The sequence below is a fragment of the Heterodontus francisci genome, chromosome 35 (assembly GCF_036365525.1).
Source record: "Heterodontus francisci isolate sHetFra1 chromosome 35, sHetFra1.hap1, whole genome shotgun sequence".
In the NCBI taxonomy this organism is placed as follows: Eukaryota; Metazoa; Chordata; class Chondrichthyes; order Heterodontiformes; family Heterodontidae; genus Heterodontus; species Heterodontus francisci.
Window position 1 is genome coordinate 35,288,782 of NC_090405.1, and position 21,865 is coordinate 35,310,646.

Consider the following 21,865-nt stretch of genomic DNA (forward strand, 5'->3'; position numbering starts at 1 on the left):
ATCATGTAGCGTATTAAGGCACTGAAACATCTGAGTGCTGTGCACAGTGAGTTATTTCTGAAACACAGTGGTTGTTACATTAAGTATCTACTAAATTAAAATAGGGATGTCAAAACTACAACCAGTGCCCAGTTAGAGCTACTAAACCCTGGCAATCCAGTTATTGAAGCCTACACTACTCATTTCTATTTACGTTTCTACTTCTTTTTCATTGTTTTGCCCTGTTTGAATTTTGTGGACCTGGAGGTTTGGAAAGGGCTATTCTTATTGCTGTTGCATCATTCATGGGTATATACTAAATGAGAACATCAGGATTTTTTTGTATTTGTTTGTGAGATGTGAGCGGCACTGGCTAGGCCAACATTTATTGTCCATCCCTAATTGCCCTTGAACTGAGTGGCTTGCTGGGCCATATCAGAGAGCATTTAAGAGTCAACCACATTGCTGTTGGCCTGGAGTCACCTGTAGGCCAGACCAGGTAAGGACAGCAGATTTCCCTGCCTAAAGGACATTAGTAAACCAGATGGGTTTTTGCAACAATCGACAATGGTTTCATGGACACCATTAGATTAGCTTTTAATTCCAGATTTATTAATTGCATTCAAATTTCACCATCTGCTGTGGTGGGATTGGAACCTGTGTCCCCAGAGCATTAGATCTAATAGCACTTGCATTTATATAGTGGCTGATCATATCTCTGAGAATTGTCTCAAACCATTTCATACTTTTGGTGATGTCAGTTGAGAGAAAAATGTTAGCCAGAGCACAAGGAGAACCAATGATGCTCTCAAATAGTTCCTTGGGATCTTGGCAAATTCTTCCTGAACAGGTAATAGTAGCCTCGATTTCACATCTCACCTGAAACATGACATCTCTGATAGTATTGTCAGTGGGTATTAAGTAATAACACCATTAGCATGCTTTACAAAATAATACTTTCAGTATATTGTTACAACCAGGTGAGAATGGGGTGTAGGGGTCCCTCTCAACCTTCACCTGGTTTTACCGTAACAGGGTTTAATTTTGAAAACACCATGTTTTTAGCTCACCCTTGGTGAATCCTTGTTCATCACTTTCCAATTATAAGGCAAAGAAACCAGCACAAACAGGTTTTCTTAGGTTTAAAGAAGAAAGGTTGAAATTTAGTAAACTTAAACTCTAATTCGGTTAACACCTATGGATACACGGCGCGCCAACGGTAGCATGCATTCGCAATACACACATGCAGATAGAGACAGAAAAGAGCAAAAGAAAAATAAAGTGGAAAAGTTTGAGGCAATCTCTGAAGAGGGTTTTTGTTACGGATCTTCGAGTTCACTATTGAGTCCTTGATTGTAGGTAAATCCTGCTTTTTGTTGGGGCCCAGTATTCTTCTTGAACCTTGTTTGCTGTAGGAGACTTTTCTCTCTTGGGGTTCATGTGTCTTTTGGAGTTCCGTGAGAAAGAGATGGGAGCAGACAGGAGATATCTCCTCAGTCCAGACGCAAACAGTCTTTCTGAGTTCAAACTCTCTGTGGCTAGTTCAAAAAACCCTGGAACAGCCAGTTATTCATGTGACCAGCTGGTCCAACCAGTCCTGGTCCCTGTGGATTGCATCATCCCAGCAGGCCCTGGAATGCACTTCCCCATCCCCTCACTGTCCGGTGATCAACATCCGTTGTGGGTTGAATGTGTCAGGGAATGGTTCTTTGTTTACACAAGCACCATCTGTTAGTGTGCAAATGTTTTTTTTCCAGCCACAGCTGATCTGTTCAACAAGTCATTTCCTTGCTCCAGCAACAGTTCAAAATCAATGTTCACATGACAAAATCAAAGTGCCTCATTCTTGGCAGGTGGGGACCTGCATGACAGTATATTGTAATGTAGATTAAAATTTAATGACCATATAAACTATTCTTATTCTTCAGATATTGATGAATGCGAGGATAATCCTGAGATTTGTGATGGGGGTCAGTGCGCCAATGTACCTGGAGAATATCGATGTCTATGCTATGATGGATTTATGGCTTCTGAGGATATGAGGACCTGTCTAGGTTAGACTCGGTTGTAGTTTTCTTGCTAATGTTCCAGTAATTATTGCTTATGTGTTAAGCTGAGTACATGAGAATGTATTGAAAGTAATGTCATGAATTGTGTAATATTTAGAAGAGCATCATGCCAGAGACGTATAGAACCTCTCTAAACAGTTAACGATTGCACAATTTGCTGAAACTGTGTGAATGCTGTAACTTATTTTTAACTTTGATCTGTAGATGTCAACGAATGTGAACTTAATCCAAACATATGTCTCAGTGGCACCTGTGAGAACACTAAAGGATCATTCATTTGTCACTGTGAACTGGGCTATTCTGTGAAGAAAGGGACAACTGGTTGTACAGGTAAATAAATCTTCCACTCGTTTTTACATGCAGAGCACTGTCCCCCATTTAAATTTGGCATTTAAATGCATAATTGTTACTGCAAATATCCCAGTGTATGCTTTGTAAAAATTCCAACATAGTCATTTGTATAGTCTTTTAAAAAATATCAAAAATAATGCTCTCCATCCTTCGGAATCAGTCTCGAGTCGACTACAACTGAAGTAATTTAGCAAAGCCCTCACACCTCCACAATCTTTCATGTATACTATATCTTATACACTGTATACCATGCTTTGTAAAGAAAAAACAATTGTAATAAAACAAAAAAAAATCAATGCAATGTGTGATTGCTGTTGTTTCTCAGGTATTTTAACACTAAATCTGGGCTTTGTAACAAGTATTTCATGACGCAATGAAGAGAAAAGAGACAGAGCATCTTTCAGGTTATGTTACAGTTGATGTGTCCTGTAAAATTCATCAGTGCCTACTCTCAATTTAATAAAAGGGCAGACCACGGTAGCAATCTGTACACTTTTATGGTGGGAGTCTTTCACAAAATTCCTCCCCAATGAAATTACACAAGAATTCATGAGAAAAGTTTGTATTAACTTTGATCTTTGAATATTTAATTTATTATGGAAGTAGATTAATTTTCATAACATTGTTATTAATATCTACTCACCGTGTATTAATCTGATGGGTTTTTATGTAATTCAAGTAATTTTAGCTGTACCAGGGTCAATAGCAATATGGAAATTATTGAAAAGGGAATATTTTATATAATCTGTCAGGAATTGACTGAGTTTCAATCATATTCTATCAGCCAGAAATCCAAAAGCACAGTTTTCCAAAGCAAATGGACACTCATGAGACAACTAGAATTTGTGTTTAAGTGTCACTGCTTTCAGGAGGTATCAAAATGCTGACTGTTGATTCACCCTTGATCTAGCTGCGTATTGATTATTTTATTGGTGCAATTTGGGCTTAATATTATTTTTTGATCAGTCAGATGTTTAACTCACGCAGAAACTAATCATCAGTGTTAAGAGTTTGCAAGCCAATCTAGTGGAGAAAACTACACGTATAGATTCTCTGCCCAATATAGAATGCAGGGCTAATCGATGCCACTGGCCTATTGTGTTCAGACCTATTGTGGAAGTTCTAATATCTGTGATAATGTAGAGATGATCAGGAGCCTTAGTAGAACTTTATTCTCACTTTTGATTTGTGCAGACAGGCTAAGTGGCCATCTTGAGTGATTTGGCAGCTATTTTAAAAGTGTGATCTTTCTTGGATATAGAGTCCAAATGGAAAATCACTTTTTTTTAACTCTAAAGCTTCAATTAAGTAAATTCCAAAGATATATATAAAAACCCAATTTCTCTAAGATCTGCAAGAACATAATAAAAAGTTCATATTAGCCAATGTACCTATAAACTGAGCTGCCAAGCATTCCACATTTACTTCTCAACATTAATGAGAAATGTAACTGCCATCATTCTGTAAATATGTAACTACAGACAATTATTGACCTGTAGTTACAAAAATATATAAATGACTGCTGCCCTGCTCTTGCTATAATATGTACTACTTGACATGACTTCATGAAAGGATTTGCTGGCTTCTTCCTGAAATGTCTGTAATTCTAGTGACCACGCCCACTTCCCATTTGTAATGCTCCTGAACATTTTGACACTGCTGTTTTTTTTTTAAAAAGTTTGAATTTTCTCTGCAGACGTTCCCCGATTGTATTTTCATTTATAATGTTGAAAGGCCACAAACTTTGGCAATTTTGGCCAACTAAACTAAGTTTGATTGCATATAATCAGCACTGTTATTATCTGGCCTTTTATATTCTCGATGGTATAATATATTTTATTTTGATGTCTAGTCAGAAATGCCCTGCTGAGATGAGGACCCTTCCCCATTATTGCAATGATTTAAATAGTAAATACACGATCCTTTTCTCCCATTAAAATGCTGTACTCAGAGAAAGAATATGTTGGAAAATCGGGACGACAGTGCTGTAGCTTTCTGACCTTTGCTTCATTTGACCAAGGCTTCCTATTGAGTGTGTGAATGTGGAAGTACCACATTAATTATATAAAGATAGAATTGGATGCAATGAAAATAGTTATTCAAAGAACAGATATAAATAATGTAACTATTTTATGTAGGAATATTAAAAGCAAAGTAACAGGTTAAATACTAAACGTCGACAAAACTGAACGATGGAAAATCCTAGTAGTATAGAATAGCACAGCACAGAAGGAGGCCATTCTGCCCATCGAGTCTGCACCAGCTCTTTCGAAGAGCAATCCATTTAGCTACATTCCCTTGCACTTTCCTAAGATCCTTACCATTTTTTTCCCAAGTATTTATCCAATTTTGTTTTGAAGACGACTACTAAATCTATATCCAAACCTTATCAGGCACTGCATTCCAGATACTAACACAGCGTTAAAAAAAATCTGCATGTTGCCTCTGGTTCTTTAACAATCACCTTAAATCTGATCCCTGCAGCCATTCTAATAAATCTCTTCTGTATCTTCTCCAATGCCTTTGCATCCTTCCTAAAGTCTCCAGTACTTCAGCAGGGGCAAAACTAGTATCTTATATAGGTTTAGCATAACTTCCTGGCTTTTTGTACTCTGTGCTTCTATTTTCAAGGCCCTGGATCCCTTATGTAATCTGTACTACCTTCAAAGATTTATGCACAGACACCCCAGGTCTCTCTTTAATCACTGTCAATAGAAAAACAGTTTCATATACCATATAGATTTTATTAAGATTGATCATTTAAATTATCATCATGAAGTCTCCCTAATCCCAATGTTTAAAATAAAAAAATTATATTTAATGTTTGGAGATTTCTGCTTCTGCACTCACCAGCCCAAATTTTTTTTCTATTCACTTTAATGGTGGGCAAAAATCATGGGCTTGGAAATATGGAAGTGAAAAACTTTTGAATTCTGTGTCCAACTGGCAATCGCATCTTTTTAAAAAGGAAGGCAGGAAAAAAACTGAATTGACTTGTATTTATGTAGCTCCTTTCATGACCTCAGTAGTCTCTAACGAACTTTACAGTAAAGGAAGTACTTTTTAAGTGTAATAACTGTTTTAATGAGGAATCAGTCAGACTTGTAGAGAGCAAAAAATTCCAGTCTGTCTGCCTGCTACTCTGTTTTAACACATAGGTTCCTTTGTTTGAATCCATTTGTCAATTGGCTCAGCATGTCCAGTGAAAAACTGAATTGCTGTGCACTTAGATTAAGTGTTAATAAATAGAAAATGGAGCAGTGGGCTTCTGTAATTGTTTAATGGGTTTATGGCCAGGATGGTCACATGGTTGAACCTTTGTCTGTGCCAAATTGAAACAAATGATCTCAGTCAGGGCAGGGATGGGGCAGTATAGATAGGCTTAGTACACCAACGTTCCGGCTGCTTTTCACTATCCAGCAATTCCTCTGTGAAAGTATGCTTGTCTCGGCATTGTCTCGAAACTACATTCAAACGTGGCCATGATATTGTACATTCAAGTACAACAACAAACTTGTATTTAAATAGTGCCTTTAGGCTCCTCAGGAGCATTACCAAGCTACATAACGAGATATTAAGAGAGGTGACCAAAAGCGTGGTAGGTTTTAAGGAGTGTATTAAAGGGGAGAGATGGAAAGGTTTAGGTAGGGAATTCCAGAGCTTAGGGCCTAGATAGCTGAAGCCGCCATGGAGCGGCAAAGGAAATCGGTGATGCACAGGAGACCAGAATTAAAGGAGTCCTTTTAGGGTTGTAGAGGTGGAGGATGTTAAGTACCCCACAAATAAGCACTTATTAGGTTTACAGATTAAGAATATCCACTAATATGGTCTTTATGGAATTTCACCCTAGTGTGACTCAATGTATTCAGCAGAAGAGGGGAGAAAATGATTTTTAAAATCAGTGAGTCACTGTGAAGGCTGAGTAAGTTTTTGCATTAATAATTGAGATAAGCAGATGAGGAAGATCCTAGGCTTGATCCTCGAACTGTTAGCTAATCTCAGAGTGACAGAAATAGAGTCAAGGCCGTTGGAGGGATTGAAAACAGTGATGGGAATTTTAAAATCGAGATGTTGCTTGATGGGGAGACGGGCAGGTCAGCGAGCACAGTAGTGGTGGGTGAACGGGACTTAGTGCGAGTAAGGACACAAGCAGCAGCATTTTGGATGACCTCAAGTTTATGGAGGGTCGAATTTGGGAGGCCGGCAAGGAAAGCATTGGAATAGTCAAGTTTAGAGGTAACAAAGGCATGGATGAGGGTTTCAGCTGCAGGTGAGCTGAGGCAAGGGTGAAGTCGGGCAATGTTACAGAGGTGGGAATAGACAGTCTTAGTAATGGCAATATGTGGTTGGAAGCTCATCTCTGGGTCAAATATGACACCAAGGTTGCAAACGGTCTGGCTCAACTTTATGCAGTTGCCAGGGAGAGGGATGGAGTTGATGGCTAGGAAACAGAGTTTGCACTGGGGACCAAAGAAAATGGGGGGAATTTTATGCTCTCCTCCGCGGCAGGTTTGGAGGCGAGGAGAGCATAAAATCAGGTGGGATGGTGGTGGGAGGTTCCTGCCAGCATCCTGCCTCTGCCAAAATGTAGTCCAGGACGGAAAGGCCGCTGCCAATTGAGGCCCTTAACTGGGCAATTAACCCTCAATTAAGGGCCTCTTCCTGCCGCAATTAGCTGTGCAGCGGGCAGCCCTGTCACCACATGGGAAGCACAACACGAAAACCACGGGAGCTACTTCCCGGCTCCGGGGATGGGTGCCCTTGTTAAAGGACACAGTGCCTGAACAAGGGACCCAGCATCGGGAAGGGGGGGGCCTGCTGAGGGCCAACCCACAGCCCTTGCTGCCCACCCCCTTCACCACTCCCACCCCACCCCGTGAGACCCCTCCCACCCTAACCTACCTGAGGCCTGGGTCCAAAGACGCTCCTCGGCCTTCGGTACTGTCACCCCCAGCAGCAGCCACTGCCTCCGTGGTGCTATTGCAGCTGCCAGCGTCTGATTGGCTGGCAGGACTTCCAGCAACTGGGTCCTAGATCCAATGGAAGGCTCACCGTTGTCCACTTAAGTGCCTGTTTGGCACAAAATTTGGCAGGTCTTCCAGAAAAGAGGATCTCAATGTCAGTTTCTCCTGATGTTGAGACCCCTACTGCCAGGATAAAATTCCCCCTCAACGACGTTGGGGTTCCAAATATTTAATAGGAGGAAATTTCAGCTTATTCAGTACTGGATGTCAAACAAGCAGTCTGAGAATTTAGAAACAGTGGAGTAGTCAAGAGCAGTGATGGTGAGGTCGAGCTGGGAGTCATTAGTGTACATATGAACATGCAAATTAGGAGCAGGAGTAGGCCATTCAGCCCCCTTCAAGCCTGCTCTTCCATTTAATAAGGCCATGGCTACTCTGATTGTGGCCTCAACCCCACTTTCCTGCCTACACCTGGTAACTTTTGACTCCCTCGTTAGTCAAGAATTATCTACCTCTGCCTTAAAAATATTCATTGACACTGATCTCAGCGGTAGAGTGATCCAAGGACTCACAACCCTCTAGGAGAAAAAATTTCTCCTCATCTCTGTAGTAAATGGGTGATCCTTTTGGCTGAATATTACGCCGCCCCAGTGGATCGGATGGTGGCGTGGGGGGGTGATGGGGCGATGTAAAATTGAGTGGCGGCTCCGGGAGGCCTACCCACCCCGTTCCCGCCTCTGCTCAACTTTACGGTGGTCGGGAAAATGGCCTGCCCGCCCGAGGCCAATCAAGGCCTTTGGCCACTTAAACGGCCACTTAAGGGCCCTCGCCAGCCTCCACAGGTATTTTATCCGTGGCAAGCGGGCGTGCTGGGGACGTGAAAGGCCAGCAAGTGATAGCTGCCAGCCTTTCTGCATGCCGGGGGGGGGGTGCATGGCAGTCGGGCACAGAGTGCCCGATTGAGGGCTGCCCCCGCCTCCCAACCCACCCCTAGGATCCAAGACATTCCACCCCCCCCCCCTCCCCCTAAACTATCACTCTAGCCTCACAAGGGCACGACTGATCTCACTGGTGAGGCATTCCCAACTTACATAGGTAGAAAAAGGGATGGGGTCCTGCAAGAAGAATTTAGGGATCTAGGTAGCAGATTAAAAAGCAGGACCTCAAAGGTTGTAATCTCTGGGTTACTCCCAGTGCCACGTGCTAGTGAGTATAGGAATTAGGAGGATAGAGCAGATGAATGCGTGGCTAAAGACAATGTGCAGGAGGGAGGGCTTTAGTTTCCTGGATCACTAGGTCTGTTGCTGGCGAAGGTGGGACCTGTTCAAGTTAAACAGGTTGCACTTGACCCCGAACGGGCCCAACATCCTTGCTGGGAGGTTTGCTAGTGCTGATGGGGGGTGGGGGGGGTGGTGATGGGATACAGAGTGGAGGTACAGTAGGGGGTGATGCACAGTCAAATATAGAGGAGAAACTGAGTCAGTCTGAAAGGCAGAGCAAATATAGACCTGTTAAGGCACAAGCGAATAATGCAAGGCTGGATTGCACCTATTTTAACGCAAGGAGTCTTACTGGTAAGGCAGATAAATTGAGGGCGTTGATTAACACATGGGAACATGATATTATTGCTATCACTGAGACATGGTTGTGGGAAGGGCAGGACTGGCAGCTCAATATTCCAGGGTATAGAATCTTCAGGCGTGACAGGGGAGGGTGTAAAAGAGGAGGTGGCATTGTACTGTTGATCAAGGAGTCAATTACTGCAGTAAGGAGGGACGATATCTTAGAAGGTTCCTCAAATGAGGCCATATGGGTAGAACTTAAAAACAAAAAGGGGGCAATCACTGGGCTGGGAGTGTACTACAGGCCTCCAAACAGTCAGGGAGACATAGAGGATCAGGTATGTAGGCAAATCTCAGAGAGGTGTAAAAATAATAGGGTAATAAAAGTAGGGGATTTCAACTTCCCCAGTATTAACTGGGATAGTCTTAGTGCAAACGTTGGGCTGGTAAGATGGGCGGAGCAGTGGCAAATGGAGTTTAATCCTGAGAAGTGTGAGGTGATGCACTTTGGGAGGATTAACAAGGCAAGGGAATATACAATGAATGGTAGGACCGTAGGGAGTGCAGATGGACAGAGGGACCTTGTGTACTTGTCCAGAGATCACTGAAGGCAACAGCACAGGTAGATAAGGTGGTTAGGAAGGCATATGGGATACTTGCCTTTATTAGCCGAGGCATAGAATATAAGAGCAGGAAGGTTATGATGGAGCTGTATAAAATGCTAGTTAGGCCACAGCTGGAGTACTGTGTACAGTTCTGGTCACCACACTATAGGAAGGATGTGATTGCACTGGAGAGGGTGCAGGGGAGATTCACCAGGATGTTGCCTGGGCTGGAGCATTTCAGCTATGAGGAGAGACTGGATAGGCTAGGGTTGTTTTCCTTAGAGCAGAGAAGGCTGAGAGGGGGGACCTGATTGAGGTGTACAAAATTATGAGGGGCTTTGATAGGATAGATAGGAAGAAACTTTTTCCCTTAGCGGAGCGATCAATAACCAGGGTGCATAGATTTAAGGTAAGGGGCAGGAGGTTTAGAGGGGATTTGAGGAAAAAGTTTTTCACCCAGAGGGTGGTTGGAATCTGGAACACACTACCTGAAGGGGTGGTAGAGGCAGGAGCCCTCACAACATTTAAGAAGTATTTAGATGAGCACTTGAAATGCCATAGAATACAAGGCTACGGGCCAAGTGCTGAAAAATGGGATTAGAATAGATAGGTGCTTGATGGCCGGCGCAGACACAATGGGCCGAAGGGCCTGTTTGTGTGCTGTATAACACTATGACTCTCTGATTTGGGAGGAGGCAACACATTCAAAGGCTTTGGAGAGGAAAGGGAGTTTGGACATGGGAGTAAGCAAAGACAGAGGGGTCAAGGGTTTTTTTGAGGAGAGGGGTTATGATAGCAGATTTGAAAAAGGGAGGGACAATACTTGAAGAGAGAACCGTTAACAATATCAACTAACATGGGAACCAGGAAGGAAAGTTGGGTGGTCAGCAGTTTAGGGGAAATAGGGTTGAGGGAGCAGGAGGTGGGTCTCATGGACAAGATGAGCTCGGACAGGGCATGAGGAAAAATAGGAGAGAAACTAGAGAAAGGTGCGAGTTCAGGGCTAGAGCAGTGGGGAAGTTTGGCCCAGTGGACTAGGAGAAGGGAGGGAACTGGCAGAGACAGCTGATTGGATGGTCTCAGTCTTGGTGAGAAAGAATTCAGTGAGCTCCTCTTACATGTTGTTGGAGGTGAGGGTGGAGGAGACAGGAGCGAGGCATTGAAGAAGACAGTTTGCTATAGAGAAAAGAAGTTGGGAGTTAACTTTACATTCCGGGATGATCCTGAAACAGTAATAATAAAATAGAAATTAATAATAATAGAACATTTTCTAAAGAGATGGGTTAAAAGTTTCTGCGGATCTTTATAGACCTATTAAAGACAATCATTTTGAAGTTTACCTTTTCTGGAATTTACTTTTCGTTGTGCAGTCTATCTTTTGTAGAATGGTCTATCTTTTGTAGAATGCTTGCAATTGTGTATCTTCTGGCTAGAAGCTGCCAGAAGAGGTGCCCTATGGTAGACTAACATGAGAAATAGTTCTAGAGAGGTAAATCAAATTATGCTCCTTTGTTGAATAATAATGACTTTATTCACCATTTGCAGTTGAGAACTGGCAAAACTAGAGTAAGACAAAACAGGTTTGGGAGACCAGTCGGTGTGAGACTCTAGCTCATGATCACCTGCTGGAGAATCAGAAACATAATGATTTGAGCTGGCTGTGCCCTTCAACATTTAATAATTGTTGAGTTTTTGAGGCCTGTTATTCAGTATTTGCTGCCATATTGCATTGTTCTTTATAGAGTCATTCCACCAACACTCAAAGGGAACGTTAGTTGGAGGTAAGGCAAGCATTATAGATTTGCATTCATCAATCACAGCACCTCACTGGGAGCACGAGATCAATGAATTTATATGAGAATATGTTCTTTCTAAGACTTGAACGGCACTAACTAATGTGCACACTCATTCACATTTCAGAATTATATATGCAATTTATATCAATCCCTGTACATCTTCATTTAAGCAGTAAACAAAATATGAATTCATAGAATTTCTGGGTGCTTATAGATTATTCAAGTCCCAGGTGGTTTCTTGGAGAAAAGGAAATGCAGACATACTTTCTTTCAAAACTTATTTGTGCTACATTTTTGTTGCATGCTGTGTTTATTTAATTGTAAGTATGGCATAGTAATAAACTTGAGTGACTCATTAAATAGGCATTTCATGCAGGGACTTCATGTCTGCACTTTATTTCTGGTTTAGGAAGTTCTTGGCAATCAGTTATTGGCATCAAGTATTTGTTTTTGTGCTGTTTTGTTTTTATAAAAACAATAAAGGAACAATGTGAACGTAAATGTTTTCCATACATTATTCAATTAAACACAGATCATGGTATGTACTCCTGGTATCTTAAGGAAAGCATTAAATACTTTCTTGATGATTGAAGAAATTTGTATTTGCTTTTTTTTCCATTCTAAGCTGCGCAAACATGACCTCACTCTGTTTCTCTTAACCTCTCTCTCAGCTTCAGGCCAAAGTTTGCTCTCTTAATCTCTCAGATGATCTATAGCAGACTTTGGTTTTCTATGAAAAGTGATTGCACCATCATTGCACTCTTCTCTATCATGTTCATTATTTTTAATCGCTGCATGTAACAGTCTTGCATTAAATAGAAATTAATAAGCCTAGCGATCTCTGGTGAACTGTGCAAATCTATAGCATAGTAACAGGTATATATTTACCATTCCTCCTATGTTAAACCATCAAAATGTAATCAAACCTTGGCTTAACACACAGCAAACATTTAATTTCAATTAACAAGGCACATACAAACACATTTCCACAATTGCAATTTTGTGTTGTATACATAAACTACCTCTTCCTTTATTTGTTATATACTGATAACTCCTAGTTAATCAACTTTTCTATTCTATTCGATGAAACTTCTATGGTACTAAAAAAGGCTATTTAACAAGGCAGTGGCCAAGGCAATAATTTTTGGCAAGATTTCCTGTAAGAGTTTAAAAATGTAACCTAACAGAGACGTGGTTTCAAGGTGACCAAAGCTGGGAACTGAATATTCAAGGGCATTTGACATTTCAAAATGATAGGAAGAAAGGAAAGGGAGGTGGGGTATCTCTGCTCTGTTCATAAAGTGTCAGATCAATGAAGTAGTGAGAAATTATCTTGGCTTGGAAGACCAAGTTGCAGAATCAGTTTGGAAGGAGATAAGAAATAGCGAGGGAAAGAAGTCACTGATGGGAGTAGTTTAAAAGCCCCCTATCAGTAGCTACACTGTAGGACAGAGTATAAATCAAGAATTAATGGGGGCTTGTAAGAAAGGTACTGCAATAATCATGGGCGATTTTAATCGTTGTATAGCTTGAACAAATCAAATTGGCAAAGGTAGCCTTGAGGACGAGTACACAGTGTATTCAGGATAGTTTCTTATAACAATACATTGTGGAACCAACCAGGGAACAGGCTATTTTAGACCTGGTAATGTGTAATTGACCACCTCTAGGCACTTACCCATTGTCTCTCGAGACAAGGAGGCCAAAGATCAAGATCAAGAAGATCAATGTGTAATGAGACAGGATTAATTAATGATCTCATAGTAAAGGATCCTCTAGGCAAGAGTGATCATAACATGATAGAATTTCACATTCAGTTTCGGAGTTAAAAAACTTGGGTCTAAAACTAATGTTGTAAACTTAAATAAAGGTAATTACAATGGTATAAAGGCAGAGTTGGCTAAAATTGACAGATAAGCAGTGGCAGACATTTAGTGAGAAATATAACTCTCGACAAAGATATATTTCATCGAGAAAAAAGGACTCTACGAGAGAATGAACCATCCGTGGCTAACTAAGGAAGTTAAAGATGGTATCAAATTGAGAGAAAAGGTTGCGAAAATTAGTGTAGGCCAGAAGATTGGGAAAACTTTAGAAACCAGCAAAGGATGACACAAAATTATAATTAAGAGGGAGAAATTAGAATATGAGAATATGAGGGCGGCGCAGTGGTTAGCACCACAGCCTCACAGCTCCAGCGACCCGGGTTCAATTCTGGGTACTGCCTGTGTGGAGTTTGCAAGTTCTCCCTGTGTCTGCGTGGGTTTTCTCCGGGTGCTCCGGTTTCCTCCCACAGCCAAAAGACTTGCAGGTTGGTAGGTAAATTGGCCATTATAAATTGCCCCTAGTATAGGTAGGTGGTAGGGAAATATAGGGACAGGTGGGGATGTGGTAGGAATATGGGATTAGTATAAATGGGTGGTTGATGGTTGGCACAGACTCGGTGGGCCGAAGGGCCTGTTTCAGTGCTGTATCTCTAAACTAAACTAAACTAGCAAGAAATATAAAAACAGATAGTATGAGACTAGGGAATTAATGGGAATAAGAAAATGACAGAGACTTTGAAACAATCTTTTGTATCTGTCTTTACAGTGGAAAACACAAAAAAATCTCAAGAATAGAAGAAATTGAAGGGGCAATAGGAAGGGAGGAACTTGAAAGAGTCACTATCACTAGACAAAAAGTACTATGAAAACTAATGGGACTAAAGACTGACAAGTCATCTGGATCTGATGGCCTGCATTCTAGGGTCTTAAAGGAAGTGTTTGCAGAGATAGTGGATGCATTGGTTGTAATCTTCCAAAATTCCCTAGCTTCTGGAAAAGTCCCAGTGGATTGGAAAACTGCAAATGCAATGTCCCTATTCAAGAAAGGAGGGAGACAGAAAGCAGGAAATTATAGGCCACTTAGTCTAATGTCTGTCATTGGGAAAGTGCTGGAATCCATTATTAAGAAAGTAGAAGCAGCCTATTTAGAAAATCATAGTACAATCAAGCAGAGTCAACATGATTTTATGAAAGGAAAATCATATTTGACAAATTTACGAGAGTTCTTTGAGGATTTAATAAGCAAGGTGGATAAAGGTGAACCAGCAAATGTAGTATTTGGATTTCCAAAAAGCATTCAATAAGACGCCATATAAAAGGTTACTGCACGAGATAAGAGCTCATGGTGTTAGGGGTAATATATTATCAGGGATAGAGGATTGGCTAACGAACAGGAAACAGACAGTAGGCATAAATGGGTCATTTTCAGGTTGGCAAGTTGTAACTAGTGGGGTGCCACAAGGATCAGTGCTAGGGCCTCAACTATTTACAAATTATATTAATGACTTGGTTGAAGGGACAGAGTGCATTGTAGTTAAATTTGCTGACATTACAAAAATAGGTAGGAAAGTAAACTATGAAGACACAAAAACTCTGCAAAGAGATAAAGGTAGGCTAAGTGAGTTGTCAAATTTTGACAAATGAAGTATAATGTGGGAAAATGTGAGGTTATCCACTTTGACAGGAAGAATAGAAAAGCAGCATATTATTTAAATAGAGAGACTACAGAATGCTGCATTACAGAGGGATTTGGGTGTCCTCGTACATGAATCACAAGACGTTAGCACGCACATATAGCAAGCAATTAGGAAGGCAAATGGAATGTTGGTCTTTATTGTAAGGGTGATGAAGTATATAAGTAGGAAAGTCTTGCTACAACTGTACCGGGCATTGGTGAGACCACACCTAGAGTACTGCATACAGTTTTGGTCTTCTTAAGAAGATATATAATTGCATTGGAGGCAGTTCAGAGAAAGTTCACTAGGTTAATTCCTGGTTGTCTTATGAGGAAAGATTGAGCAGGTTGGGCCTATACTCATTGGAGTTTAGAAGAATGAGAGGTAATCTTATTGAAAGATAAAAGATTTTGAATGGGCTTGATAGGGTAGATGCTGAGAGATTGTTTCCCCTCGTGGGGGAATCTAGAACTAAGACGGAGATGAGAAGAAATTTCTTCTCTCTGACGGTCGTTAATCTTTGGAATTCTGTGCCCCAGAGAGCAGTGGAGGCTGGGTCATTTAATGTATTCAAGGCTGAGCTAGACAGATTTTGATCTACAAGGAAGTCAAGGGTTATGGGGAACAAGCAGGAAAGTGGAGTTGAGGCCACAATCAGATCAGCCATGATCTTATTAAATGGCAGAGCACGCTCGAGGGGCTGAATGGCCTATACCTGCTCCTATTATGTTCACAGAAGATGAGGTAATCCCTGAGGGAGAATCATCCTGGGATGATCTTATGCCTCCTAGTTACTGGTTTACAGTAGCATTGGAAAGGATCGATAGAAGGCTTCCCACATAGTATAAATTGTACATGTCTCAGAGTAAGCCAGGCAAAAATGTAGAGGGGGTTTTACAAAACATCAAAAACTGACTCATATCTAATCCCTGTACATTGCCAGTAGGTACAGTATGAAATAATTCAAGGGTTTATGATAGAGTAGTCTGTATGTCTGCAGTCCGTAACAGAGACTGTGACATGGTGTACAAAATCTTTCCTTTGCCTGAAGGAGACTGGGGATGAAATTTGACTAGGGTGGGGCCGATATTGCGTCTGTCTGAAGTCAATGGTACTGAATATGGGGCATGTAACAGACGGCAGATGCAACATCACCTGCTTTGCGTCTCCACACAAATCAAATTTCACGCTCATTACTTTGTGTATTAACATAGGTACATAAAACTTCTGAACTGGAGCACAGGCATTGTTACTAACTATATAGTTTACTGTAAAGCCATGGAACGTGTGTGAAATTTTCTTTGCATGATGAATAATGATATTAGATATGAAGCACATACCCTTGATGAATGATTTTTGCCTCTGAAAGAGGCTGCAGTATTCAGGAGAAACGCCAGTAATTACTGGTTGGTGCTGTATTATGGAATAATGCTTTTGTTAAAGTGGACAGTTTTATATTTGGAAGGCAACGTGGGGCGGCACAGTGGCGCAGTGGTTAGCACCGCAGCCTCACAGCTCCAGGGACCCGGGTTCGATTCTGGGTACTGCCTGTGCGGAGTTTGCAAGTTCTCCCTGTGTCTGCGTGGGTTTCCTCCGGGTGCTCCGGTTTCCTCCCACATGCCAAAGACTTGCAGGTTGATAGGTTAATTGGCCATTATAAATTGCCCCTAGTATAGGTAGGTGGTAGGGAAATATATAGGGACAGGTGGGGATGTGATAGGAATATGGGATTAGTGTAGGATTAGTATAAATGGGTGGTTGATGGTCGGCACAGACTCGGTGGGCCGAAGGGCCTGTTTCAGTGCTGTATCTCTAAACTAAACTAAACTAAACGTGAACTAGCAACATAAAGGTCGTTCCCTAGAACCAGCACTCTTTTACTTAGACATACCATTCCAAGTAATTCCAAACCCAATCTGTCAAGGCTGAGGTGGAGGTCTTTGTATCCTGTTCAATAGCAGACTATGCTCTGTTCTGCATTGATTGCATGAATACAGAGTAGTCAACAATGTAATCCATACTAATATAATTATAATGAAGGATCTAGAATGACTAACTTGCTGAGACTTAATGCAATGTTGGCGTTACTTGTAATATGGAGCAACTCCAACTACATGTTGAAAGCATTATCAAACTAACAGAGGGACATTAGCAGATGATGTCATGGTCAGGAGACTGAAGAAAAAGTATTATGAGCCAAAAATTGTGTTTATGTATGGAGTGCCCAGGAATCGGAAACAATGCTCCTTTCACTTGGTTAAAAACACAGCATGGAACGAGGAACTGAATTGTATTGACTGAAAAAAGAACTAGCCATTGGAGGCTGTTGAGATAACTTTCTGTGTTCCACTTATATCTCTAATAAGAGGATGGTAGTAGTTTCTGGATTTAGTACAGGTATCTAAAAAAAAAGAGGCAAAGAGGAAGTATGAGAAGAGTCTTGCAGCTAACGGAATAGAGAATCCAAAAGTCTTCTATAGGCATATAAATAGTAAAAGGATAGTAAGGGGAGGAGTGGTGCCGATTAGAGACCAAAAAGGGAACATCTGAATAGAAGCAGGCCGCATGGCTGAGGTACTAAATGAGTACTCTGCATCTTTCTTTACCAAGGAAGAAGATGCTGCCAAAGTCATAGTAAAAGAGGAAGACACCAGATGGGCTAACAATTGATAAAGAGGAGATATTTGAAATGCTGGCTGTACTTAAAGTTGATAAGAAACCAGGTCCAGATGGGAGGCATCCAAGGATGCTAAAGGAAGTAAGGGTGGAAATTGCGGAGGTACTGTCCATAAGCTCCTTAGATATGGGGGTCATGCCAAAGGACTGGCGAATTGTAAATGTTACACCATTGTGACGTGCCTATAATACATTCTTGAAAATGTTATGAACGCTGGCCTTGGTAGTATGGTCATGTTTTTAAAAACTGTGATCTTTAACGCAGTGTAAATTCTGCCCAGAGACAAGCTGGGGATCTTGCTTACCATGAACACAAGGAACCCAGATCAAAGACCCTTTTGAAAGAGGGGTGCAAGGTGTTAGCGCCTGAAGGACAATGGATTTTGCTCTCCCAGATTCTCATATCGTAAACAGGGAGCCAGTGGCTCTAAAAATCCAGATTCAAGTTGCAATTGCAAACACCTGGAAAAAAAAGGAAGGCCCAGGTATTTTTTTCCGTGGTCAGACTCGTGGACTCTGAATATTTTAAAAGGCAAGCAACTTTGACTTTTGATCTGAATAAATTCAACAGACTTTCCGAAGTCTCCAGGCAGTGAGGAATACATGAAGACCAGTAGCTGGGTAGCCTCAAAAGAGAGAGAGAAACAGCTGATCTCAGGTCAGAGATACAGCAAAAGGCTGCTAAGACTTGAACTCAATTCGAAAGTTGAGGTTTACAGAGGAGAAAAGACCAACACGGTCACCAGAGATTGCCTTGTTAATGGAAGTCCAGATCGGATATGCTGAGAAGAGGTAGACGGACTTTTAGACAGATTTTTGATTGACAAGGGAGTCGAGGGTTATGGGGGGCAGGCAGGAAAGTGGAGTTAAGGCCACAGTCAGATCAGCCATGATCTTATTGAATGGCAGATCAGGCTCGAGGGGCCGAATGGCCTACTCCTATTTCTTATATTTTTATGTAAGTGAGCGAAAAGGCCTTTGGTTTTGAGAAGGACTAGGAGATAGAACCCATTGCAACGGAGAAGAGTTTGGGACTTTTAACCGGAAGGATACTTTTTTTTTGCTGAGAATTCTATGTAAGGTATAAATGTGGTGTGGGGTTTTCGAGTGTGTTAATAAGTTACTGGGAAATAACTTTCTCTGTAATTTCATGTATTAGTGCCTACTTAGTCCTGTTTGGTTAACATTGATTTTCAGTTTAGTTGTTACAGTAAAAGTCTGAAAATGTGAAATCTAGTGTAATCATATAATTGGTCTGCGGAGTTCATATCTCTTGTTTTAAAGTTACCAGTCTCTACTGCAGTCGTGACATATTGGGGGCGCATGCAGGATCAGAATCGTTCACGAACAGGTTTGCTGGAATTTTTCAGAGTTTAAGAAAACAAGATTTCATATTTACTTTGGCTGGGGTTCATTAGGAAATCAAATGGGTACCATTAATGTACAAGATTTTGTTAAGAGAGTGTCTCAGTATAGTTGAAAAAGGTCGATTTGGTCGTGCTGTTAGCACACATGGGGGTTAGTATAAGCCCAGGGGCTAGGAAAGTGAAGATAATCCAAGAATTGCTTCCTTGCTTGAAGCTGATGAAAAAAGAGGATGTTTCCACTAGTGTTCAAGTAAAACTAGCCAAAATTGAGTTAGAGGAGCTGAGATTGGAAAGAAAAGGAAAGAGAAAGCAAATGACAATTTGAAGTGAGAAAACTTGAATTCGAACTAGAGACGATAAAACTGGATAGGGAAGAGAAAGAACAAGAAATGCAAAAATTGGCATTTGACCACAAAGTGAGAATGGAAAAACTCAAAGCTGGTGGGTGTACATTGGGGTTGAAAAGTGGGGATGACCTAGGTGAAACTCCTGATAGTTTTGATTTGGCAAAGAATATACACTTGGTACCTAAATTTAGTGAAGCAGGAATAGAAATGTACTTTATATTATTTGAGAAAATTGCCATGAATCTGGAGTGGCCTAAATTAACTAGGCCAATGCTCCTAACAGAGTGTTTTAGTAGGGAAAGCTTTGGATGTGTACTCATCTCTCTCAGATGAACACTCAAGGGACTATGACTGAGTAAAGGCGACTGTTCTCAATATTTATGAATTGGTACCAGAGCCTTACAGCCAAATATTCAGGAATTTAAAGAAAAAACAGAGCCAGACATATATGAATTTGCTAGTGTTACGACCAGGTGAGAAAGAGGTCTAGGGGTTCCCTTTCAGCCTTTACCTGGTCTTACTGTAACAGGGTTTAATTTTAAACACACCGTGTTTTTAGCTCCCCCTCGGTGAATCCTTGCTCACCGCTTTCCAATTATAAGGCAAAGAAACAAGCACAAACAGGCTTTCTTCGGTTTAAAGAAGAAAAGTTGAAATTTATTAAACTTAAACTTAAAACTCTAATTTGGTTGACGCCTATGGATACACGACGCGCCCACGCTAGCATACCTAAGCGATACACGCGTGCAGATAGAGACAGAACAGAGCAAAAGAAATAAAGTAGAAAAGTTTGAGGCAACATCTGAAGAGTGGTTATGGTTCTTCGAGCTCACTATAGAGTCCTTGATTGTAGGTAGATATTGCTTTTCGTTGGTGCCCAGTATTCTTCTTAAACCTTGTTCGCTGTAGGAGACTTTTCTCTTTTGGGGTTCATATGTCTTCAGTGGATTCAGAGGCTTGTGAGAAAGAGATGGGAGCAGATAAGAGGGAGATCTTCTCAGTCCAGGAGCAAACAGACACTCTGCCCAAACTGTTTGTACAAATTCAAAAACTCAGGTTGCCCAGCAGGTTAGTCATGTGACTAGCTGGTTTGACCACATCCATTTGTGTATTCAGCCATCTTAGCAATCAACTGGAATGCGAGCTTCCCCACCTTCAACGTCTGGTGATCAAACGTCCATTGTGGGTTGAATGTGTCAGGGAATGGCTTTGTCCTTCCAAAATCTTTCTGTTAATATGCAACTGTTTTTTCCAGCCACGGCTGATCTGTTTAACAACTCCTTTTTAAACTCCAGTAACAGTTTAAAATCAATGTTCATGACAAAATTAATGTGCCTCATTCTGGGCAGGTGGGGGCCTAGCATGACACTAGAGAGAAATAAATGGTGTTTGATAGGTGGCATAGGTCAATGAAGATTGAGCAAGACTTTGAGAGCCTTAGGGAAGTAGTCCTAATGGAAGAATTAAAAAATAGTGTCTCTTCAGGAATAAGGTCCCAACTGGAACAATGTAAAGTTGGTAACATAAGGGATGCTGCAGTCATGGCAAATGATTATGAATTGACCAACAAAAGCAGTAGTTACAGACACCAGTTTGAAAACTTTCAGAGATGTTGGAGGGACAGGGAAATGGATGGCCACTTGATGGAAATAAACTTGCAGGGCTACAGGGATTGAGCAGGGGAGTGGGACTGACTGGATTACTCTGTGGGGAGTTGGCATGGGTTCGATGGGCCAAATGGTCTCCTTCTGTGCTCTAAATGACTCTATGACAGGAGGTTTGATAAGAAAAAGACCTCTGATTTTAGTGAGAGAAAGGGTAAATGAGAAGATGCAGGCAATCCACAGAGTAGTAAGAAAGATAATCAGGAGACTAGGGTTGAGCCAAAAGGATCAACGTGTTATTTTTGTAATAAAAGAGGGCTTATAAAATCAGAATGCTGAAAGTTATAAGGCAAACCGGTAGCAGTGGTAGGTTTACCAAAAGCCTGTCCTGAAAAGGATGCCCCAATAGGAGGCGCTGCTGACAAGCCAGTGGCCTTGGTGATTTTGAATAATGAGCAGAACTGTTCTCCCCTGTATGATGATGAATTAAATCAGGTCCCTGAAGGTTATAGAAGTTTTGTGTTCAAGGGTAATGTGTCCCTATATCTGTCTGGTGAGGCACACAAGTCAATTGTTCTGCTTAGAGATACAGGGGCAACGCAGTCGTTAATAGTAGTATAGGATGTGAATTTTCCTCCAATTAGTTCAATGAATGTAAAAGTCCTATTGTGGGGCATTGAGGGAGGTTATCTATCCGTTCCATTGTACGAGGTTAATTTACAATGTGATTTAGTCATCGGTTCTGTAGCAATGGGAGTCATCCCTGATTTGCATATTGAAGAGGTTGATTTGTTGCTAGGAAATGACTTAGCTGAAGATAAGGTATTGGTGTTTCCAGTAGTTTCAGAAAAGCCAGCTGAGGTTGCTGAAATTAAAGTTTTGCAGGAGGAATTTCGCGGAATATTCCCAGACTGTGTAGTGACAAAATACCAGCCTCATTGGATCAAACAAGGTGAGAAGGATTCAGTCGTTATAAAAGACAAGCCAGATGTCTGGCTGGGTGAAACCTTTTTCAGGAATTTGAGTAGCGAGTCTGAATTTTT

At 41.2% G+C, this 21,865-nt stretch overlaps 1 protein-coding gene across 1 annotated transcript in view; it reads left to right on the forward strand.

The window, feature by feature from the left end:
- Positions 1 to 21,865, forward strand: part of LOC137350605 (fibrillin-1-like) — a 670,523-nt gene that overhangs the window by 487,104 nt on the left and 161,554 nt on the right. Inside the window, exons 30-31 of the mRNA XM_068015324.1 lie at positions 1,908 to 2,033; positions 2,253 to 2,378. Of these exons, the coding sequence (XP_067871425.1) occupies positions 1,908 to 2,033; positions 2,253 to 2,378 (252 nt within the window). The remainder of the gene's footprint in view (positions 1 to 1,907; positions 2,034 to 2,252; positions 2,379 to 21,865) is intronic.